The sequence below is a fragment of the Chanos chanos genome, chromosome 10 (genome assembly GCF_902362185.1).
Source record: "Chanos chanos chromosome 10, fChaCha1.1, whole genome shotgun sequence".
Taxonomy (NCBI): Eukaryota; Metazoa; Chordata; class Actinopteri; order Gonorynchiformes; family Chanidae; genus Chanos; species Chanos chanos.
In genome coordinates this window covers 32,445,841-32,465,295 of record NC_044504.1, presented here as the reverse complement: position 1 = coordinate 32,465,295, position 19,455 = coordinate 32,445,841, and the positions used below count along the sequence as shown (strand labels likewise).

At 40.8% G+C, this 19,455-nt stretch overlaps 1 protein-coding gene across 1 annotated transcript; it reads left to right on the top strand.

Annotated features, from left to right (window-relative positions):
* Window positions 1-5,158: 5,158 nt before the first annotated feature.
* Window positions 5,159-7,435, top strand: vgll3 (vestigial-like family member 3). Its single transcript, XM_030787299.1, has 4 exons — window positions 5,159-5,281; window positions 6,180-6,501; window positions 6,713-7,195; window positions 7,395-7,435. Exons 1-4 carry the CDS (start codon window positions 5,159-5,161, stop codon window positions 7,433-7,435), a joined length of 969 nt encoding a protein of 322 aa, XP_030643159.1.
* Window positions 7,436-19,455: the final 12,020 nt, after the last annotated feature.

The window sequence follows — 19,455 nt, the reverse complement described above, 5'->3', positions numbered from 1 at the left end:
GGTAAGGCTGGAATCTTAAATTAGAGCAGATAATATACCAAAACAAAGAAAGTATGCACCTTACCAACTGGAAACAAAAGATCGGGAACGTGCTGAAGATTACAACAGAGCTGTCTGGGTCCTTATCAGAGAATTCGCAATTAATATCTCTCCCCAACCGAGAGTTCTCTACTTGACCTTAAACTCACATTTTTGTTGTGCAAACCAAGAGATGGGTAAGATTGTCTCTCCGTCAGCAGAGTCTTTGAATCTCTTTAACCGCATTAATCGGAGGAATATTCACTGTTTCAGTTTTCCATATTGTAATCAAATTTGCAAACTGACGTATTTTTTTTTTTCTTTTTTACAGAAGAAATAACTAATTATCTTATATTCATGGTCCTTTGCTAATCATTCTGTGAAGATAAATCTGATAGAACGGTCAGTTCATTAAAATGGACAGTCATAGAAGTGACCAATTAAGTTGAAAAGCAGTGGTGTCTGAACCTACACCATGGTGGTCCCACAAACTGAAATGAGGTTCCTTTGGAGGGCAACACATGCAATTAAAACTCAGATTTGGAATTCAGGGTTAGTGTAACGGTGTGATTGCTGAAACATTGGGGATAATTAAAAATGTGTTTGAACTGGACCTTTATGTGAAAGAATATGCTTGTCTTAATAAGTGCATGGTGACATGTGTTTTTCCCATTTGCCATGGAAATTGGATTTCAAATTTAACCGAGAAATTATTTTCTTTAATACGGCACTTGACATACACTACACCCTGATTAAACCTCAAGGTTTCCAGATGCTACAGTGATAATTTAAATTGCTATGAAAGATCCCCTATGTCTGTACAAGAGATTACTCATCCCATTATTAAGACATCTACATTTGTCTTGTAAAAATAAAAGAACTATGGACAGCTAATATTATATATATATATAAACATTTTCAGGCTAACAAAGAGTAGAACACAACAACATTAGTGGACTCTGTTCATTTTAGTGAAAGCAATAGATTCATTTGCAACAAATAATAACCACTAAATAATGAAGCTGTAAAGTCTGTGGGATCCACTCATCAGAATACATCTCTGGCACTATTCAGTTCTCAGCATTTTCTCCTGTCAGGTTGTCATGGTGCACTTCCATAGAAACCACCCTGCCTATTCTGATCAGGAACACTTATTCTGCTTGAAGGGTCATACATGTAGAAAAGTACATAATAAATTAGCACAGAAGCATATATATACAAATACTATACATACATATACGTATATATGTGTGTGTGTGTATGTGTGTATAAATATATATATATATACACATTTTTTTCACTTCATAACATAACTCAGGAGTTCTCTCTAATTGCCTCTAACTGAAACAACCATTGTCTGAAACAACCAGATGTTTTTTTGCTCTTGCCAACACTGGAGGTAAATATCATTTTGCCCTACAGTGGGCACTGGTGCACTTGGGCAGGTGTTGAAAAAAATGAAAGCAACAAACAATAATCACTCTCGTTACTCTCCCTCACACAGGCTCCTAGGAGATTCGCCATCTAAAGATACCGTAAGTCCAAGGAGGTGTTGAAGAGGAGTCAAGGCCAAGATGGCTGTGTTAAGGAGACAAGCGTAACACTGTAGCTGATACCTGAAGACTCTTGAGTCTTCTATAATTATGTGGTTTCAGGGATAAAACACACATTCTGAAATTGTCCTGAAGGTTTTTTTTTCCCCAGGTAAGACAATAACATCTGTAAAAAAATTGTCCCAATCATTCACTCATAAAAATATAATGAGAACTTTAGGCTCCTTTAAAATTAGTTCACAAATATTTAACACAGTGTCCATCAGGGCTAATTGCAAGACATTAATAAAAACGTATACTCAGCAGATTGCCTGCAGAGCTTGAAATGTTTGTAACATCTTTAAAGTGACCTGGGGGGGGGGGGGGGGGTTGTATCTCTGAGATTATTTTTCACAGATTCTACCAAATTTTAATCTCTGTGAAGGGAAAATGTAAGAAGAGTGATCATGACACAAGGTACAATATGCACAAAGTCAGCTGTATTAAATGAACACTAATAAAGGTAAGAGCCCTAATTCATATTTAATTGGGGGTTAATGTCACTACCACTCTTAATGCAATCCTGTTCCTCAGGCACATTCTGATATATATAAAGGTCTATGCCAATGTGATGGTATTTAGATGGCCTAATACATCAACCTGTCCATTCAACAACACACTTGTGGTGTGTCTGCATGTGTGGAACTGAAGAATGCTTAGAAATGCGGTAATAGCGCTTTCAGCGATCATGGCAAAGCCGTGTGCTGCTGTAAGTATCTTGACACAGACCAACATTTGATCTGAAATAAAGAGTTTTCAAATGCGCACCTGCTCCGAAATGAGTTTATCGACGTATACATGTGGGATTATGCATGGAAGAAATCTGCTGATCAGATAGAAAAAAAATATGACCACAGAAAGAGTGACAACAAGTGAATAATTAGATAAAACTCATTAGTTAAATCATTTTTTCCAGGTGTATCAAAATAATGAATCTCTCGCTGAATCTGAATGAGTATTTTATGCATTTTACTGCTCCCTTCATATCTGCACTCAGAACACACAGATCAGGACCAATATTGTTTTACAACTGAGGATTCATGTTCTCACAGAACAAAAACAGATGTGGATTTATAAAGGAACAGGGAAAAAATGTTGGCTTCTTTTAGTGTTTATCATTCTGATAAATATTTTTCAGGCTTTGAAATACCTATCGGTAAGAGGTGCAGAGAGAACACAAATATCTGAGCCATTGACATTCTGACCTTCTTACAAATGTGTGTGTGTGTATGTGTGTGTGTGTGTGTGTGTGTGTGTGTGTATGTGTGTGTGTGTGTGTGTGTTGTGATAATGCCATGGAAGTCCTCATAACAAAAGCTTCTTTCAACAAAAACACGGCATCATGGCATGGGTAAATTATTCACATCTCCATCCTAAAGCACAACTAGTCATCAAAGTGAATAAGGCATTTGTAATCAACATCATGGCATCTTGTTTCTCAGAGAATAGAGCAGACATGACAGGAACGGAGAATGAAGCCACACAAGGGAAATCAATATTATAATTTACCATATTGTCTTTTCTAAGCGGTGTCTCATCACAAAGGACTGGTCCAGTCAGAGCAGATACATCATATGAATATTTGGTAACTAAGATTTGTGAATACACAGTAATTTACTGATCTGTCTGACAAAGTGATACTTCTGACAAATGGGGAAGAAAAAAAAACATTTGGGAGAGATGATTGGAGGAAAAAAACAACAACAACAACAAACAGCCTTGTATTAGTGTGGTAGAGCACATATACTGGATGTCACAAAACCATACGATACAAATGACATGTCGATTTTTATTGTTTTAACTTTAAGCCAGTGAGATGTAAAACATACCCAAGCACACATGCTACGGGTGTTTATTTCATCAAACATGTTTGTCACCTTTGTCTGGATATAGGGCAGAGAGTGGGGCATCCGCTTGCATATCCAGTTTGAGAGGCATCAAAGGATGTTGAGATTTCTGTATGTTGATTGTTCACTTAGAGGTCCCACTACAATCTCATTACCCTACTCTTAGTGGAGAACTGCTCTTATAGAGAGAGAGCCTACGTAGAGAGCAGACCTGCACCTGTGCCGCCCACAACTCATCAGACCCACTCAGTCTCTTCAACTACAAGCACAGCTCTGTTCATCTCAACAGGTAATTCTACATTAATGAAATTCAAAGATGAAAAACACACACACACAAAAAGACCAAGACTACTCTTGCAAACAAAATCAGATTTTTTTCAAATAAAGAAGGGGGGAAAAAAAATCTATTTGGGAATTTGATGCAGCAGTAATCGTTTTCAGAATGGACCTTAAGGGTTATCGAGGACGGTGAGGTACAAACACAGTGTAAGGGGGAAAAAACATTTGCAGTTGATAAGAACTGAATGTTGTTCAGATCAGTGTGTCTAGACACGGTGACATTTGGGAAAACAGTGCATTCAACACATGATCCACTAAAATGCATTTTATATTATTTGGTAAGCAGCTTAAAAAAGCCATGCCAAGTGTCAAAATGCTATGCAAGCCAAAACTCTTTGTCCTTCCAAAAATGTGGCCACACAACTGTCATTTGCCTCCTAATTGCCTTTAACCTTTGATCTATAGAAAGCCTACAGCAGGTGGCAGCAAATCCTTCCTCCAAACTCAAAGTCATTTTAACAGTCATGAGAACAGCTTTTTTCTTTCCTCAAATCTCTGTTTTAGAGTGTATTTCTACGTTCTACGTTTTTCTTAACTGTTGGCTTTCTTACCACATAAGTGTGAAGATAAATAACGTTCTAGAATAGCTATGAGTCTTGTGCAATGTCCCTTGGAAATGTACTTCAGCAGCAGACGATGGACACACACACACACACACACATATATATATATATATATATATATATATATATATATATATATATATATATAGGTCAGCTGAAAATAACATACAATTGAAATTAACACACTAAATGTAACAAATGATAAGGAGGAGGTGTTATGAGAATAAAGAGTACAAATCACTGGGATTATTTCCATGGAGGATTGAGTGACTTTAAAAATTTTGCTTACGGGTTGTGAATGTATGCTTATATAGATAGCCCTATATAAATTTAAAGCATATTATTTACAAGTCAACTTATATATAAGTGTAACGTTTGAACATGTACATGTAGAGTAAAAGGGCAAGTTTGATTTACATCTAGGACCATTTAGCCCTTGTCTTAAAGTGTGCGCGGATCTGACTGTACTGGCGGCTACTTGAAACTTTCACTCCTCCAATCGCCATAGTACAGTTAGAAACTTTTATCCAATCAGAGGTGCCCTGAAAACTTTGGTAATTGTAGTTGAAGAAATCACTTGCCTGCGATCCTTTATTTTGGTCCGTGGACTGTAGGTGGTGGAGCGTCAACGGGGACACTTTTGTTTTTATGCTAATCACTCCTTCCATAATCATTCCTGCGGTGCTTTTGTCAACGCTCAGGTTTATATAGGGCGTAGTGATGACAAAAGTATTTATCTCTCTTTGAGGAGTTCGTCACCGCCTTTTTTGAAGACCACTCGAGATCTTAACCCTCTGCCATGAGTTGCCTGGATGTTATGTATCATCAGAGTTATGGAGCTCATCATTACTTGCCGGCGACATCTGCGGCGGCAGCAGCAGCCTACAAAGCGGCATATTATCATCATCAGCAACAGCAGCAGGTAGGTCGCCCAATTGACCACGCAGTTATAACGCACAGCGCACTGGGTGACAGCGAGAATTTTCTTCTCTTTCGCTGCCTCTCCATAACCGCTCTGATACTGCTCAGGTTCTTGTAATCGCCTACGTATTATCGGCAGCGTATTCACGCACGGAGCCAGTGCCTGACGAGAAAAGATTTTGAAAAGATTTTGAAATTTTAGAAATATTTTTAATGAATTCTGGGCAAGCCTCGGTGAATCATACAAAACGCTGAACTATTGTCATCTTGAAGATAGTTCGGAGTCTCATAGAAATGTGATTTCGACGCTTGTTTTGTTCCTAATATTCTTGTGAAAAGCTCACTTACGTCTTCGTAAAACATCTTGAGTGCTAGGAGGTGGTCAAATCATCTTAAATGATTTCTTTTTTTAATTAATACTGAGTCCTCACAGCATCTGTCAGAAATACAGGCAATGATAGAATATTCCTAATAGAATGAACTATGTCATCAGGATGTAACTATGTCTGAACTATTTACATAGTTTTGACTACTTACACTCAAAATTGACTTGACCATGATTTTATCCAACATGGCATTAACTCAAGAATCTAAACAGTGCGGTTGATTACAAAAGGCTGAATTCCATGTCCTGAATGAAGACTGGGTGTTCATACCAGTCCCCTACGCTGAATACCTTAACCATTGTATCAGTGCTCAAGGCCGGCACTTAGCGAATCTGCTGTAGAGAACTATTGTGCCAAGTGTGGGCTTCACGCCAGTGGTTTCAGAGACAATCCACAACTATGCACTGATCTATTTTTGGATCAAGGGATGAATGTGCACAGCACCTCCTAGCCTCCGGCTAATCATGGTTCCTACTAACGCCGTATTCTCTGGTTTTGGTTCTCTCTGTGCAGAAGAGGTTCAGTATCTACAGCAGAATACAGGACAATATGGAGCTCCCTATTCATAGTAACCAGAACAAACAGGCTCAAAAGCACCGCTCGCTCCCCGAACTTCGGAGAGAGGAGGGACAGGGAGGTGGGGAGGAGGTGCGTGGGAAGGAGGTGCAGCCTGCCGAAGCAGAGTACCTGAGCTCCAGGTGTGTCCTCTTCACTTACTTCCAGGGGGACATCGAAGACGTGGTGGATGAACACTTTTCCCGTGCCCTCAGTCAGCCCAGCGCGTTCACTAATGAGACTAAGAGCAACAGACTGTCATCCAGTACACCGTGGAAAGGTAAGAGTTCATAATGATGCCTGTCACTCTGGGACTGATCAGTGCTAATAGCATTACAAATAGTGACATGTAGTTCAACTGCTCAATTAATCCTGATTTATACAATATTCTAATTTTAATACTTAGTTAACCGACGTAAAAGTAGTCACTGCAGACGTAAATTGTGGATTGCAGTTATCAGTAGCTCTCTGCGTGTGTGTGTGTTTTTCAGATGGAAGCTCTCTTTCTGATGGTCAGTGTGCATCTTTATCCTCCACTTTCTGGGGCAGCAGTTACCCATCTCAGAGCTCCGTTCACCCTGACTTCCCCGCTACTGCTGCCTTTCACCCAGCAGACTCTGGTATTTGGACTGGGCACAGTCTCCCCCAATCCAGCTTGCCCCCTCCAGCCGCCCTCGCTGACTCCTGGCATTACGGCCTGAGTGCCCAGAGTGGCGCTGGCTATCCCCACGTGCATGAGATGTACCCCCACATGCACCCACGAAATAGCCACCCCCATACCCACCATGTGCTCCATCATGCCCACAACCCAGCCCTGGACCCCCGTTTCAGCCCCCTGCTGCTGCCCAGCGTGAGAGCGTCCTGCAGCCCTGCCCCCCATTCTGAGGGAGTAAAGAGTGAGCTAGAGCCCAGCAACACCTCAGCATCTAACTGGACAGCCTCTTTCCATGGGTCTGTGGATATTTATGATACAGGTAAGAAAAGGGTCTAAGCATTTCTGTTCGTCTTAACACAGGGCTAATGATGTTTCGGTATCAGCTTCAACAATAATGTTTGATTTTAAACTTCAGCTCACTTTGGCTAACTAAAATGTAGACCTTCATGGTTCCACTTTACTCTTATGCGATATCTCTGTCGACAGCACGCTGAAATAATGTTCATTGTCTCTTTCAGTGCTGGAGCAAGAAAAAGCCAAGGCATCCATCTGGTTCTGATAACGTGGATACCCACAAATGACACTTGACCTTGGAGCTGACAAGTTCCGATATGGGAATGACCCATGGCCACTTATGTGGAATCTTCTCCTAGAAAGCCTTTCAGTTTCCTTTCAAGCCGTTCAGGACGGGGAAACTTTCTTTCTGTTCGTGAGGCAAGCACAAAAATGGCTTTTGGAGAAAAAAAGAAGCAGCATTTCCGTGAAGGCAAAAAAAAAAAAAAAGGCAATCTGAATTTGCGCACCTGGTCTGTGCATATGGAGGCGGAAGCAGTAGTGAATTCGGACAGAGTGCACTCCCAGGACTTTCAAAGAGCTTACTCTAGAAGAAGATTGTAATGAAAGAGCCCATTTTCCTTTAAAAGAGTCTAAGAGGTATATTTTTCTTATTTTTGTACAAAATGTTCCAATCATTTGATGGCATTGTTCACAGACTGCGTACACTCTGTGGTTCAGTGGTTCTGTTGAAAGAACTGCTTTTACTGGCATACTAAAAAAGAGATTTGTGTTTATGTGTATATGAGTGTGTGAGTGTAGCTGTGGCTTTGTCCAAATAAAAGCTTTTATTTTCTGTAATATATTTTGTCTTAAAGGGTCTCATGTGATTTGTGATTTCCCCCATGTAACTGATTTTTCCACAAATTGTTATTTCTTTGGAACGTCATTATTCTGCCTGTTGTAAGAAAAATTTGTCACTGTCAACACTAAAATAAATTGCTAAGTTTTATTGGCAACACATTTTCAGTCAAGAAAGCTTCGTTAATGACATAGTAAAATGGGTGTATTTGCACTTTATATAACTGTGATTATTTTGAATTAGAAATGCCTTATGATACACATGCACACAGATACTACATGCAACCACTGTAAAACAGTTTAAAGAATTTCATCAGTGACTTGCTGACATCTTGTGTGACAGGTCCTTGTCTTTGAATCGCATTTACTTAAGCCTAATCCCTGATAAAAATACGCAGCAATTTAAAGACCAGACGACCAATTTTCATCTCAGAGAGCAAATTCTTGCAAGATCCTGCAGAAATAAGCTGTTCAATCAACTGTGGTAAATCCAAACAAATGGTAAAGTATATGCCCTTAAAAGTCAAATGTGGAATGTATTTCCTGCCTAATGAAGAAGTTAAACAATCCAAGCAGCAGTAAAATGGCAGTTCCTCTTGGAAAAAGCCCCTGCTGACATGTCCTAATGCAGACTTAGACAAACCAGAAGAATGTGAAGCGCTTCTTTTTCAATGGAATGAACCGAAATCCACTCCAAAGAATGCTAAGAGCGCAGGATATGCACCCTGGTGTGAAATCGAACATTATTTTGGAGAAGTGCAGCTTTAATTTTTTTTTGGGGTGAAAGACTGGTGCCAGCAACTAACCCCCCCCCCCCACACACACACACACACACCCCTCCTCGTAGCTGACAGCTGTGCACTCAGACTGAGTTGTGTTTTTGAGGGGGTTCTAGATGTAACCAAATGGTGTTGAGAATGAGATCTCTGACCAGGTGGTGGGACTGAGCCCTGTTACATTCCTGTGGTATCCCACAGGAATTAACTGCCTGCCCCATTTACAGACACTGGTGGAAATAGTGCCATATTTTATCACTCTCCGTTAATGAGGACTGATGACTTGTGGGGAAAAAAAGTAGATACTGAGAAATATTACTTTTACTTTCTTGAGTTGAGTTTTTTTTTCTTTTTTCTTGTTCAAAACTAAAATGTGATTTGTTCAAAACTAAAATGTAATTTAAAGTAACAGGATTGTCTTGGAGGAAATAACGGTTATGTTTTTCTGTTTCATTATATGCTAATTCAACATATGTTCTTGGCTTTTTCGTCCACTTTCAATTACATATGAAGTCGCTTATATCTTATGAATTCATTGTTGTTGTTCAGCCTCCATCATGTCTTGGAGAATTAAAGATGCTACCCTGTTGCTCATTGAAATAAAATTACTGCCCTTGTAAAAAGGTTGTTTTCATTCTCAAGTGGCTGAACATAACCACTCAAAGGAGAATTATGTGCAGCCTTGGTGCTTTGCTAATTGCAAGTGCTGCGTTGATCACTGCACTCCTTAAATGCTTAGGCTCTGTTATCTAAAACCAGAGAAAAGCTCAAGTGGCCATACCAGAGAGAGAGCATCCCAACGGGCAGCACTCAGAACCTTTCAGCGGAGAACACAGAGGCCTGCCGTTTGAGAATAACAGCCTCTTTAGTTCTAAAAATCCCTGCATCCAACACAACCTCACTTTTCCTGGTACATGAACCCTGGCAATGACTAATCAATAATTTGAGCATTCTTGTATTGTATTGTAATAGCGCTATAGAGCTCTTTATGGGCAAAATAACTGATATGTTTTGTGTGTCCGGTGTCCAAATTGATTCTGGCATGTTAAACACATCCCTGACACATTACAAATACTAACCTCAAATAGTTTTTCTGAGAAACCAACATTTTTTTTTTTTTTTTGCATTGTATCTCAGCTTCTGTTATTTTTTTTTATTTTTTTTTTTACTCCTGCATCCATACTCTTGGGCACTGGGTTTTCCTTTTTAAGAATACCTCTCCAAGAAAAAGTAAGAGGAAGGCATGCACCGCCCTCCTTTGTGCCCTGTGCTGTCTCAGCAGTGTACAAGGTGACTGGATGCTGGGGAGGGGCTCTCCTCCTCCTCCTCCTCCTCCTGGCTGACTCCCCAGGCTACACTCCTCCTTCAGGAAACCAACCATTGGTAAGACGGGGCTCCTGCCTAGAGTGTGGGAATCAAAGACATGAGCTTGTAGCTTCTCCATTTGCATGTAATGCACTTATATGTTAATTACTCAAGAGCTCCCGCTGGTCACACCACAGGCACTTCCATGTAAACCAAATGATACCACAAAGACATGGTTTGGGCTGACTACAGTCATTCCTACATGTATAGAAATCAGAAAATGTAGATTAAGTAGATGGGATTCTGATAGATGATGCATTGTTGTTGTGGTTGAAATAGAACTTCATTAAAATGGGAGCATCCAAAAGTAGTCTGTCAAACTGATCTATTATTTCAACTGTCCAATGGGACTACTGACTTCTTCCCAGGTTCTGCCGCGTGTAGAGTGTCAGGAAAAGTTGTTGAAGATCGTTCAGTACAAGAGTTCATCTTATATTTGGGGAAAATATTTTTTAAACAAAGAATATATGTTTCAGGCAGCAATAATTGGGAGTTCACAGATATTTCTCAAAAGGGAAAAGAACAATGGGTGTGAACACCTTGACAGTATATAATAATGCAGTTTAACATACGGTGATATCATTTACAAGACTGCATGAGTCCACTCTCAGTTAACTAGATCTTTCTAACCACTCAGAGATGCAGTTTGCTGCCAATGAGCAATGCATCAAGCAGATCTCATCTTTAAACTGGCCCTCTCTTTGCATTTGGGAGCAAAGGCACCGGTTCTTTTATGAGGTATTTTACAAGTTTATTACTAAGAAAGTAAGGATGTCTAGCCAAATTATATGGTTATCTAGCCAAACCATTACGTTTTGCCTCTGGAAATATCATTTTGAGGTTTGGGAAAATGCACTACTGATTACGCATGAGATGTTGACTTTTTCTTGCGGCTATGACACCTTTCAGTTGTCTATCATATATATAACTGGAATTACCAATCTCAAGCTGTGTAAATGAGTGCAAAGTTAAAAATCATCAAACATGCTCACTGATCACTGGACGCAATGGTGAATATATTGTGATCAGAGATGTTTTTTCTGCCCTTGTGTCATATTTCCAAATACATCTTTATTCCAAGAATCTTTGATGACCAGCTTGGACTTCAAACAAGTTTTCAATTCATGTTTTCATGCTGTGATCACTTAGAAGCCCATATTTTAATGAATTCATATATAGAGAGAGGATACAGGGAGACCAACAAAGGCTAAATTGTGTGTTCATGATCAGTCATGATGCGTGAGACAAATGAGATTCTATCAATAGCGCTGTCCGGACAGAGGTAGATGATGTCATGGCCAAACACAGAAAAAAAGCACTTGATTTTTCTTTCATCCACACATCTGAAAAGTATCAACTGGGTATGCAGTTAAGCTGATAACATTGTCAACAGACTCGTTCAGTCAGTTCATTGCCTGTAAGAGCTTCTAATAGACACTGTCAAGTGTCTCTGACACATATGTGTGTAAGAAGAGTACAAGTATTGACCTCTTAGGTATTGGAACCATGTTGAACCTAAGTTAGCCACTTGTTTTATTTTGTATTGTGGAAAATGCCTCTCCATTGGTAATCAGGGTGGTTCTACGCAATAATTATCCACTGGTTGCGATTCAGAGGTCACCAAGGTGATCCTAACAAGTGACATAGATTTTTATATATATTTACATATATATAAAATTTTCCTCATGTACAGTTTTATATATGAGGAAAATGCGTATGGTCTTGGCAGCGGTATTGAGGTCCGATCTTGGCGCAGGTAATAATAAAGGAAAGCAAAATTTTTGGTATGATTACGTTGACGTTGAGTAGCTGCAAAATTATTTGATAAATGAGCACGTTCCTGACCAATTAGGCCCTACACTGGAATATAACTTGTCAGTCAAGAGCTGCAGAGTGGGCCAGCCTGCAGAAGCCTGGGGCTCTGAGGAGCTTGACATGTTGCCCTGGGAGAGAGCTGAAGTGCTGAGCTGTCAAAACAGAGCTCTCCCCCTCATCTCTCAGTCACATTCCTGCGTAATTGAGCGGATGATTAGTCCAACAATCACCAACACAACGCCAGCTGCCTTGGATGTGAAACTGCATAAATATAGCCATCCCTTTTTTTTTTTCTTTCTTTCTTTCTTTCTTTTTCTGTGAGGTATCAAAGCATATGGCAATCATAAAAATCCCACTCCATCCTAGTCTAATCTGGCCCTTCACATCCACATGCCAATTTCTCTTCCAATTTTCTGGAATAATTTGGCCTAATTTGCTTTCCTCATGCAACCGGCTTTAGATGAAACGCTGCTTCTTGGTTCTGTTTGGATATTAAGGGCAGGGTTCATTTTCTCTAGCCAATACATGTCAACACCCATGTAAGCTGTGTTAAATGGAGCATGATGGTTTTATTAAAGCGCACATGTCCTTTGATTGGACTTCTCTCATGTTTTCAATGGCACCTGAGTGCTCATTACTTAGTGGAACAAAAAAAGAGAAAGCAATAGCATGGGACAAATGACAAAAAGAACACCTGCTAATTGGTACAGCCCCTTTAACGAACATTTAAAAAAAATTCACGATAAACTTCCAATACCTCTTGAAAAGACAAAGGACATTAAGATTCATTTTTAGAGCTTGCTCACTGAACTCTTGTACACAATGAGTTGGCATTTGGAATTTAATAGTTTAATTGGTCGTGCAGAGAAATATGCAAATATACTGTCAATGATTGAATTTTAATTATAACACCAATTAAAATATCATTCACAACAGAGAACACCTGTTGATTATAAACAATGACTTTGCATCAGAGTCTTGCTTTAATCACATCGGTTAAAACGTTGGCTAATATCTTTTTTTTTTTTTGTTACGAGACTATCACTTTTTAAGGGACTATCAAAAACAGCATTGCAATGAAGTATAACCGTCTCTGCTTCAAACAGTACACCTCATATAAAAGCTGAATGAATATTTACTCCAAATTCGATTACTTCAATATGGCTTAAGCGATTTAATTACATACAGCCCAAATGCCAGTCTTCTACTATTCTACATGATAAGTGTTTACATCTACCATGGCATGTGTGTAGGCAAAATGCATGTTTGCACAGCACTATTTAATTAGCACTATGAGCATGTGGTCTCTGCAGAAAATCCAGCGGCTGACATGGCTGTAAATCAAAGTGAAATACGCATTTGAAACGCGGGCCTAAGTTAACGCTGATGAGTGTTTACAATCCGCGGTAAGAAAATCCCAGCAGTGATTTTTTTGTTCAGTACACCTGCAAAGCACTTGCCCACCCATTGGGTAATGAGCATGCATTCCTTGCTCTTACAGACAGCTTAGTTTCCCTCTATTTCATCCAGTGCAATAAAACTCTAATGATGCTATCAAATATTTAATACTGGATAGAGTTTTCTCTTAATACGTTTATTAGGTAGAGATGATACCGCTGCTGATGGTAGCAAAGCGACTATAAAACAGTTTAAAATCATATCCGCCATTTACATAAATGTACTGCCATTAGTAGGTCATAGAGTAAACACTGTGCTAATGTTCAGAATCCTACTTATTTAATTCATGTATATTGTTATATGGGTGTGACTGGGGCCATGCTAGCCAAAGAAACTGAATCACCAGTCTGTTTTTGATTTTTTGTTTTTTTGCCACGGCTCCAGGTGTTTAAAAAATTTAAGCATGTCCTTAATTGCCCATCAGTCTCCTGGCCATTCACAGAGGGGAAACTATATCCTCACAGCATTTTGAATTATGCTCAGCTCATTCCCTTTCTGCATCCTCCTCATTCACTCAGTATGTTTATACTTATTTTGGAATTCCATGGTTTAGGCTAATGTATTTGTGCCTATATGATAACTTCTTATCTTCAATGGTTACGTGTTAAGCGTACTAATAGGAAAGAACTATAAGAACTAAGTTCAGCCTATAGGTAGAGACCCATTAGTAAGGTTTCTGTGTGTGTGACACATAGAGATTTTGTACTAGAAGTTAGAAGGGTCACTAGTAATTCACACTGATGTTATATGATGCACTACAATATTGATTTCTCAATTCTGCTGTTCAGTCACACAAATATGATTCATTTAACAGCAACCTTTCATGTTTTTTATCAATGAATCAAACAACGAGAATATTAATATCACAGGCCATAAGGATTAACTTTATTTTAATAATCTGCCATCTAATGTTTACACAACCTATACTTGTTCTAATTTTTAAGAGGCAGACAGCTGTGACCCTTCCCGTTTTCTATTATCTGCACTGACAGCTTATTGGACAAACTGCGACAAAAGAAAGAAATGTGAAGAATTCAGAAATCAAAACCAATTAAAGCCATCCAATGAGATGAGAAACAGGCAAGGTTTTAGAGGACAGAGTGACATTCCTTTACACGTTGGTTAGAGTTGATAAGTTATGAGTCTGCATATATGAAGGTCCACCCCTCACACCCTGAAATCTTCCCAGAATCCCAAAACGCTATTTTTATTTCCTTCACCAAAGGCTACGTTCCTGATCATGGAGGCCCTGTCATTCTTCTGATCTTATAAACATTTTTGTTGGCTAAATCGCTTTACTTCACACAAAGGTGGTACAATGGTCAAAACGTTTCATAAGGTATGATCTCTGATATGTCCGTCATTCATACTTCAACATGTACATTCCTCATCTTGCCCTCCTCTGATGATGCTCTTTAAATTCTATACAATCTTCCTTCGCCTCATTATGGCGAATTCCACGCCGGACAGACACGCGTAAGAAAACTGCGGTAACTGTGTCTGTTGCCAAAATGTCCGTTTACACAGCGTTAGCTCTTTATCGAATGCGGCCTCTTCCCACGAGGCTGTGGTTTCTATTTGAGACATGTAGAAAACGTGGCTCCGGCTAAACATCTGAGCTCTAGCTATGCTTGGTGCCAAAAGCGAGGGGGTCTGGATATGGTCAAGGCCTGTGAACTTTTGGGGAACACCCTCACAGGCATGCCACCCTCAACACTAAACCAGACACCAAATATTTTCATTAGCTCCGCTAAGCAGCGGCCCTCCTGGTCACCTAATGAGAGGAAGAGATTCGTTAACAGGCCTGTTTGATTTAGGCCGTCACCTCTGCTTCCGCTTACTATTCCCAAACACGCTGTGGCCAGTTGATGGATGGGCCACAACAGGAGCAGGTGGAGACAGATATCTCTGTATCCTCCACTGTATACAACTCTCCCCACATTCCATGTGCATGTCTAGACCTTTTTCAGTACAGACGCAGTAAAACTACAGCATATGCAGACTTGATTCTGTTTCCTTCCTCTAATACAAAAAAAAAAAAATCATACGTTTAAAATCGAATGAAATTGAATCAGTTTGCTTCATTTGATATACTTTAAACATAAACATTGAGTCTATTTGACTGTGCTGCCTTGTTTGCTTTTATATTGCATTATTTCAAACATTTCTGAACTTTGTCTTTATATCAACAGTGTAACTCAGGACAAAAAAGGTAGGTTCCTCTATTGGTCCCTTTTTGTCCAGCTGGACTCAGTTAATGGACCGAGTCCTGCCGAAGCCCTGTTAGGTAATGAGAGGCAATGCTCAGCTAAGGGCTAGAATAACAGACTGGCCGTATGCATAGTTGGAATACTTCTCCACTTTAATAAGAGATTAGTGGGCACCCTCCACCTGTTTCCGCAGCTCAGGCGTTTGGCAGTGGGCAGTGCGGTCTCTGCTTTCCAGCGCAGCGGCTACATCTGTTTGGCATGTTGTGCTTTTCAATCACGCTGCCTCCGGGCCTGCCACCGCCTTACCACACTCACAATGAAAGCAGTGTGTCAAGCAAGGGCCAGCCTCTCACCCCCCCCCCCCCCCCCCCCCCCCCGACACCGAAGCCCCCCTGGTTTTCCACCAGAGATAGGTAAACAAATGCATGAGAACGTAAATTAAAAACATTAGTAGTTATCTGAATACCTCCAAAACAGGCAAATTAGAAGGATAGAGCACTGTAAAGGAATTCAGTAAGAGACATGGAAAAACCAGAGATACAAAGATAAAATGATTGAACCGCTAAAGAAAGGCAAGACAGGGTGTTTTTAATAATAAAACAGGATTTTATTTGAGGATTATGTCAGGCATTGACTGACAAAACAGATATACTTTTCAGGTAAAAATGTTCAAGATTATGTTGGGTCATGACTTCTTTGCCTTAACAGCGCAGTGAAGCTAGCATACATCACTTTGCCAACTGACAGCTTTTATAGCAACAGTTCAGACAAAGCATCTGAAATCACTCAGGGTATGGTTTTTCAGTGTTGAGGCATGAAGTAGCCTGACAAAAGCTCTCTCTCAACCACATTCACCTCACAAGCTTAACCTCACAAGCGCTACAACCTCCTACCAGTAAAAATGGGCGTCAGACTCGCTACACTATGATAGAGTGACCAGACGAATCAAGTCATGTTTAATCGGAAGTTTATTTCTCAGACTCCAGGAGAGCGAGGGCTTAGAATGCGCCCCTACGTCCAAACCCAGGGTGGATTATGTCAACTTTAGGGCACAAGCAGTGTGACACATAAATAACCCAGGCAAATTTTAAAGCCCCTCCTCAGACGGCTATTAAATGCATTCTCTTCAGCTTCGGTCCACCTGTTGATGGGCTATTTTACGACAGTAAGGAGAATCCCTCGTTGCATTTCACATGTGGTTGTGGTGGTGAAACAAAGGCGTTAAGATTTGTTTCGCTCATACCGAGCAGACGGATAGTTACATACAATATAGGGTTTTCAAATAGTATACGACTGTGCTGATTCTGGAAAGAGGCACTACCTGGAAAGGATTAAGAGGAGAGGTTGAGGGGGGAAGAGGACAATCAGGAGAATCATCACTGGGGCCTTCTCTTTCCCAACTCTTCACATCTCCAAGAACTCTTATCTCTGTTCTGCGAATACTTTTTTTCTAGTGTTGCTCTCAGGACAGAAACTAATGGTGAGGGGGCAGACAGACCAAAGAGGAGCGCCCTTAGAATTGTGCGTGTTCTTTCTTTCTGCATCTGAGAATAGCCTCAGATTGAGCTTGGTCCAAAATCAGAAGCGAGAGCGGCCCCATGTCCATGGCAGGCTTGTGTGTGACTCAGGCTCCTCAATGGCCCGCTTCTCTGACCTGCTGTTTTCTGACAGCCTCCTGCTGAGGTGGATCTCCCTAAACATACAAACAGCAAAGATTGCCACACAAAAGCCACCTCACATTATCCTCTGCCATCAAACGCAGCCATTGTCACCTAATTAAGTTAGAATAGACCTAAATCTACATGCAGGAAGTGATCCATCAAAATCCTGTCACGTTCCCAATTAAGCTAATCAGCAAGACTGGCCCTTCATAAAATGAGTATTTTCCATCTTTGATGACCTTAGTGAGTTTATATTCAAACAGGTCATGGACAAAACTAATGAACATCTCCCCAAAGTCCTATCGAATAAAGGCATTTCTTGATAAATAATAGAGATTAAGTCTGTGTTATACTCCTCCATATTTGTGGCCAAAGCTCGGATTTATTTTTTATTACTTATTAAATGTCTCGTACCATTTTTTTTTTCATACCACAGACCAGATGTCGACACATCCAAACCCTTGAGAGACGCTCATTAAATCACTTAACATTCTCGTCTAAATGAAACCCTCGGCACGGACCCTTTTTCTTACGCTGACATAGTCAGGAATTCCTTTTTGCCACCTGCTCCGCATTCCGAGATCCACATCGCTTTAACTCCTACCTGCATGGATTGTCCACCCTACAGAAAGCATGCGAGGACATTCCTGGTGCAGTGACCCTCGTCCCTGAAGGCTGCGGCCAGTAGCTTTAGGCTAGAATGCCTCTATCCCTGACTCCTAATGATACACTGGCACTGAGCAACCACCTGCACCCAGCAAATCACAATACAGGGCATGGAAAGACAGACATGACAGGGGGCGGCAAGTCACATATGTAAAATGTCTCTCTGACGACAGCCTTCTGAAACACCTGTCAATCAGAGGATTGCGGCCCGTCAGAGGAAGGAGGCGTGTACAGCGGGTGTGTGCGGAGCAGGACCGGGGCTCCTGTCGCTCAGGCTGAGACTAACTTGGTGGGGGAGCTGGTTTAGACACAAGCCCCTTCCCCGCGCCCTGACAGGCTCTCCGCAGGAAGGCCCGGGCCAAAACAAGCAGACCTGCCGAGCCTCAGAGAGAACAGGCTTCCGCCAATCGAGGACTCAATCCGAACTGTGAGACAATGGAATTAGCTACCAATTTGTATCACTTCCCTTAAGGATTGAGACGTCTTATCCTGTTAGGAGCTCCTCTCGGCTGGGGCAAAACGGCTATCTTTTGAGCCGGGAGACGGATAAGCGGGATAAAGCCCTTGTTATCCCGCTTTCAACTCAAAGAGATTACAATCTTTGCGATCGTGCAGCTCGGGGTGGCATGCGCATGTCAACTGATTTCTTCCCACGCTTGACTGACAACAGGCCCCAGGTGGCGTCATTCCTCCAAGACCCCATCCTCATCATCTTCAAGAGGACGGTGCCACTAGGAGACGCCCTCTTTACTTTATTGTGAGGTGTGACATCCCGGTATGCTTCCAGAATCTTCTGAAAGCAAAGAAGCTGGGCAGACAAAAAGAAAGGTTTGCAGATCAGAGAAGGAGAGAGAGAGAGAGAGAGAGAGAGAGAGAAAGAAAGAAAGAAAGAAAGTGAGAGAAATGAGCATGAATGGAAGGAAACACTTTGCCTAGTGCGTCAGGGGGCAGCATGCCTGGAATGTGTGAGTGATAAAGGGCCTTGGCGGGTTGGTTCTGCTCGCCTGATGCCACAATGGTGTCTTTGACAGCTGAGAGAACAGTGCTTTTGTGAGACCCTGCCAGCAACACTACACATTGTTGTGAATACTCTACATAGCTGGCATTCTCCCTTATGCCTTCCTCAGTGCTTAAGGCCTATCAGGAATTCCTTCTCTTTTCTCTCCTGCACTTCCCTTTGTGCGGATCTACATTGTGTTGGCAGCCACTGCTGGGGCAAAAAGTGTTTTTTTTTTTTTTCTTTTCTTTTTTTCTTTTTTTTTTCTCTAAAACAGAAAACTTGTAACAAGACATATGATGATACAACACAGAGTAGTAATCTGTACAGTACATCTGTGATCTCTTTTTTAAAATTTATTTTGTACATTATGTGCACACGTATACAGTCTACGGGATAACTCTGTGTTATACAATAACAAGTTTATAGAGCAAACTCAAAAAATCACAGGGGCAAAATGTCTAGAACTTCCACATACCTGTTTTCATTTTAGAGAT

Bases quoted from the DNA above. Each gene is read 5' to 3' on its own strand.
- vgll3 (XM_030787299.1), top strand. From the start codon at position 5,159: ATGAGTTGCCTGGATGTTATGTATCATCAGAGTTATGGAGCTCATCAT. The intron at 6,502-6,712 runs GTAAGAGTTCAT...TGTGTTTTTCAG, and splicing joins ATCCAGTACACCGTGGAAAG to ATGGAAGCTCTCTTTCTGAT. The intron at 7,196-7,394 runs GTAAGAAAAGGG...TGTCTCTTTCAG, and splicing joins TGTGGATATTTATGATACAG to TGCTGGAGCAAGAAAAAGCC.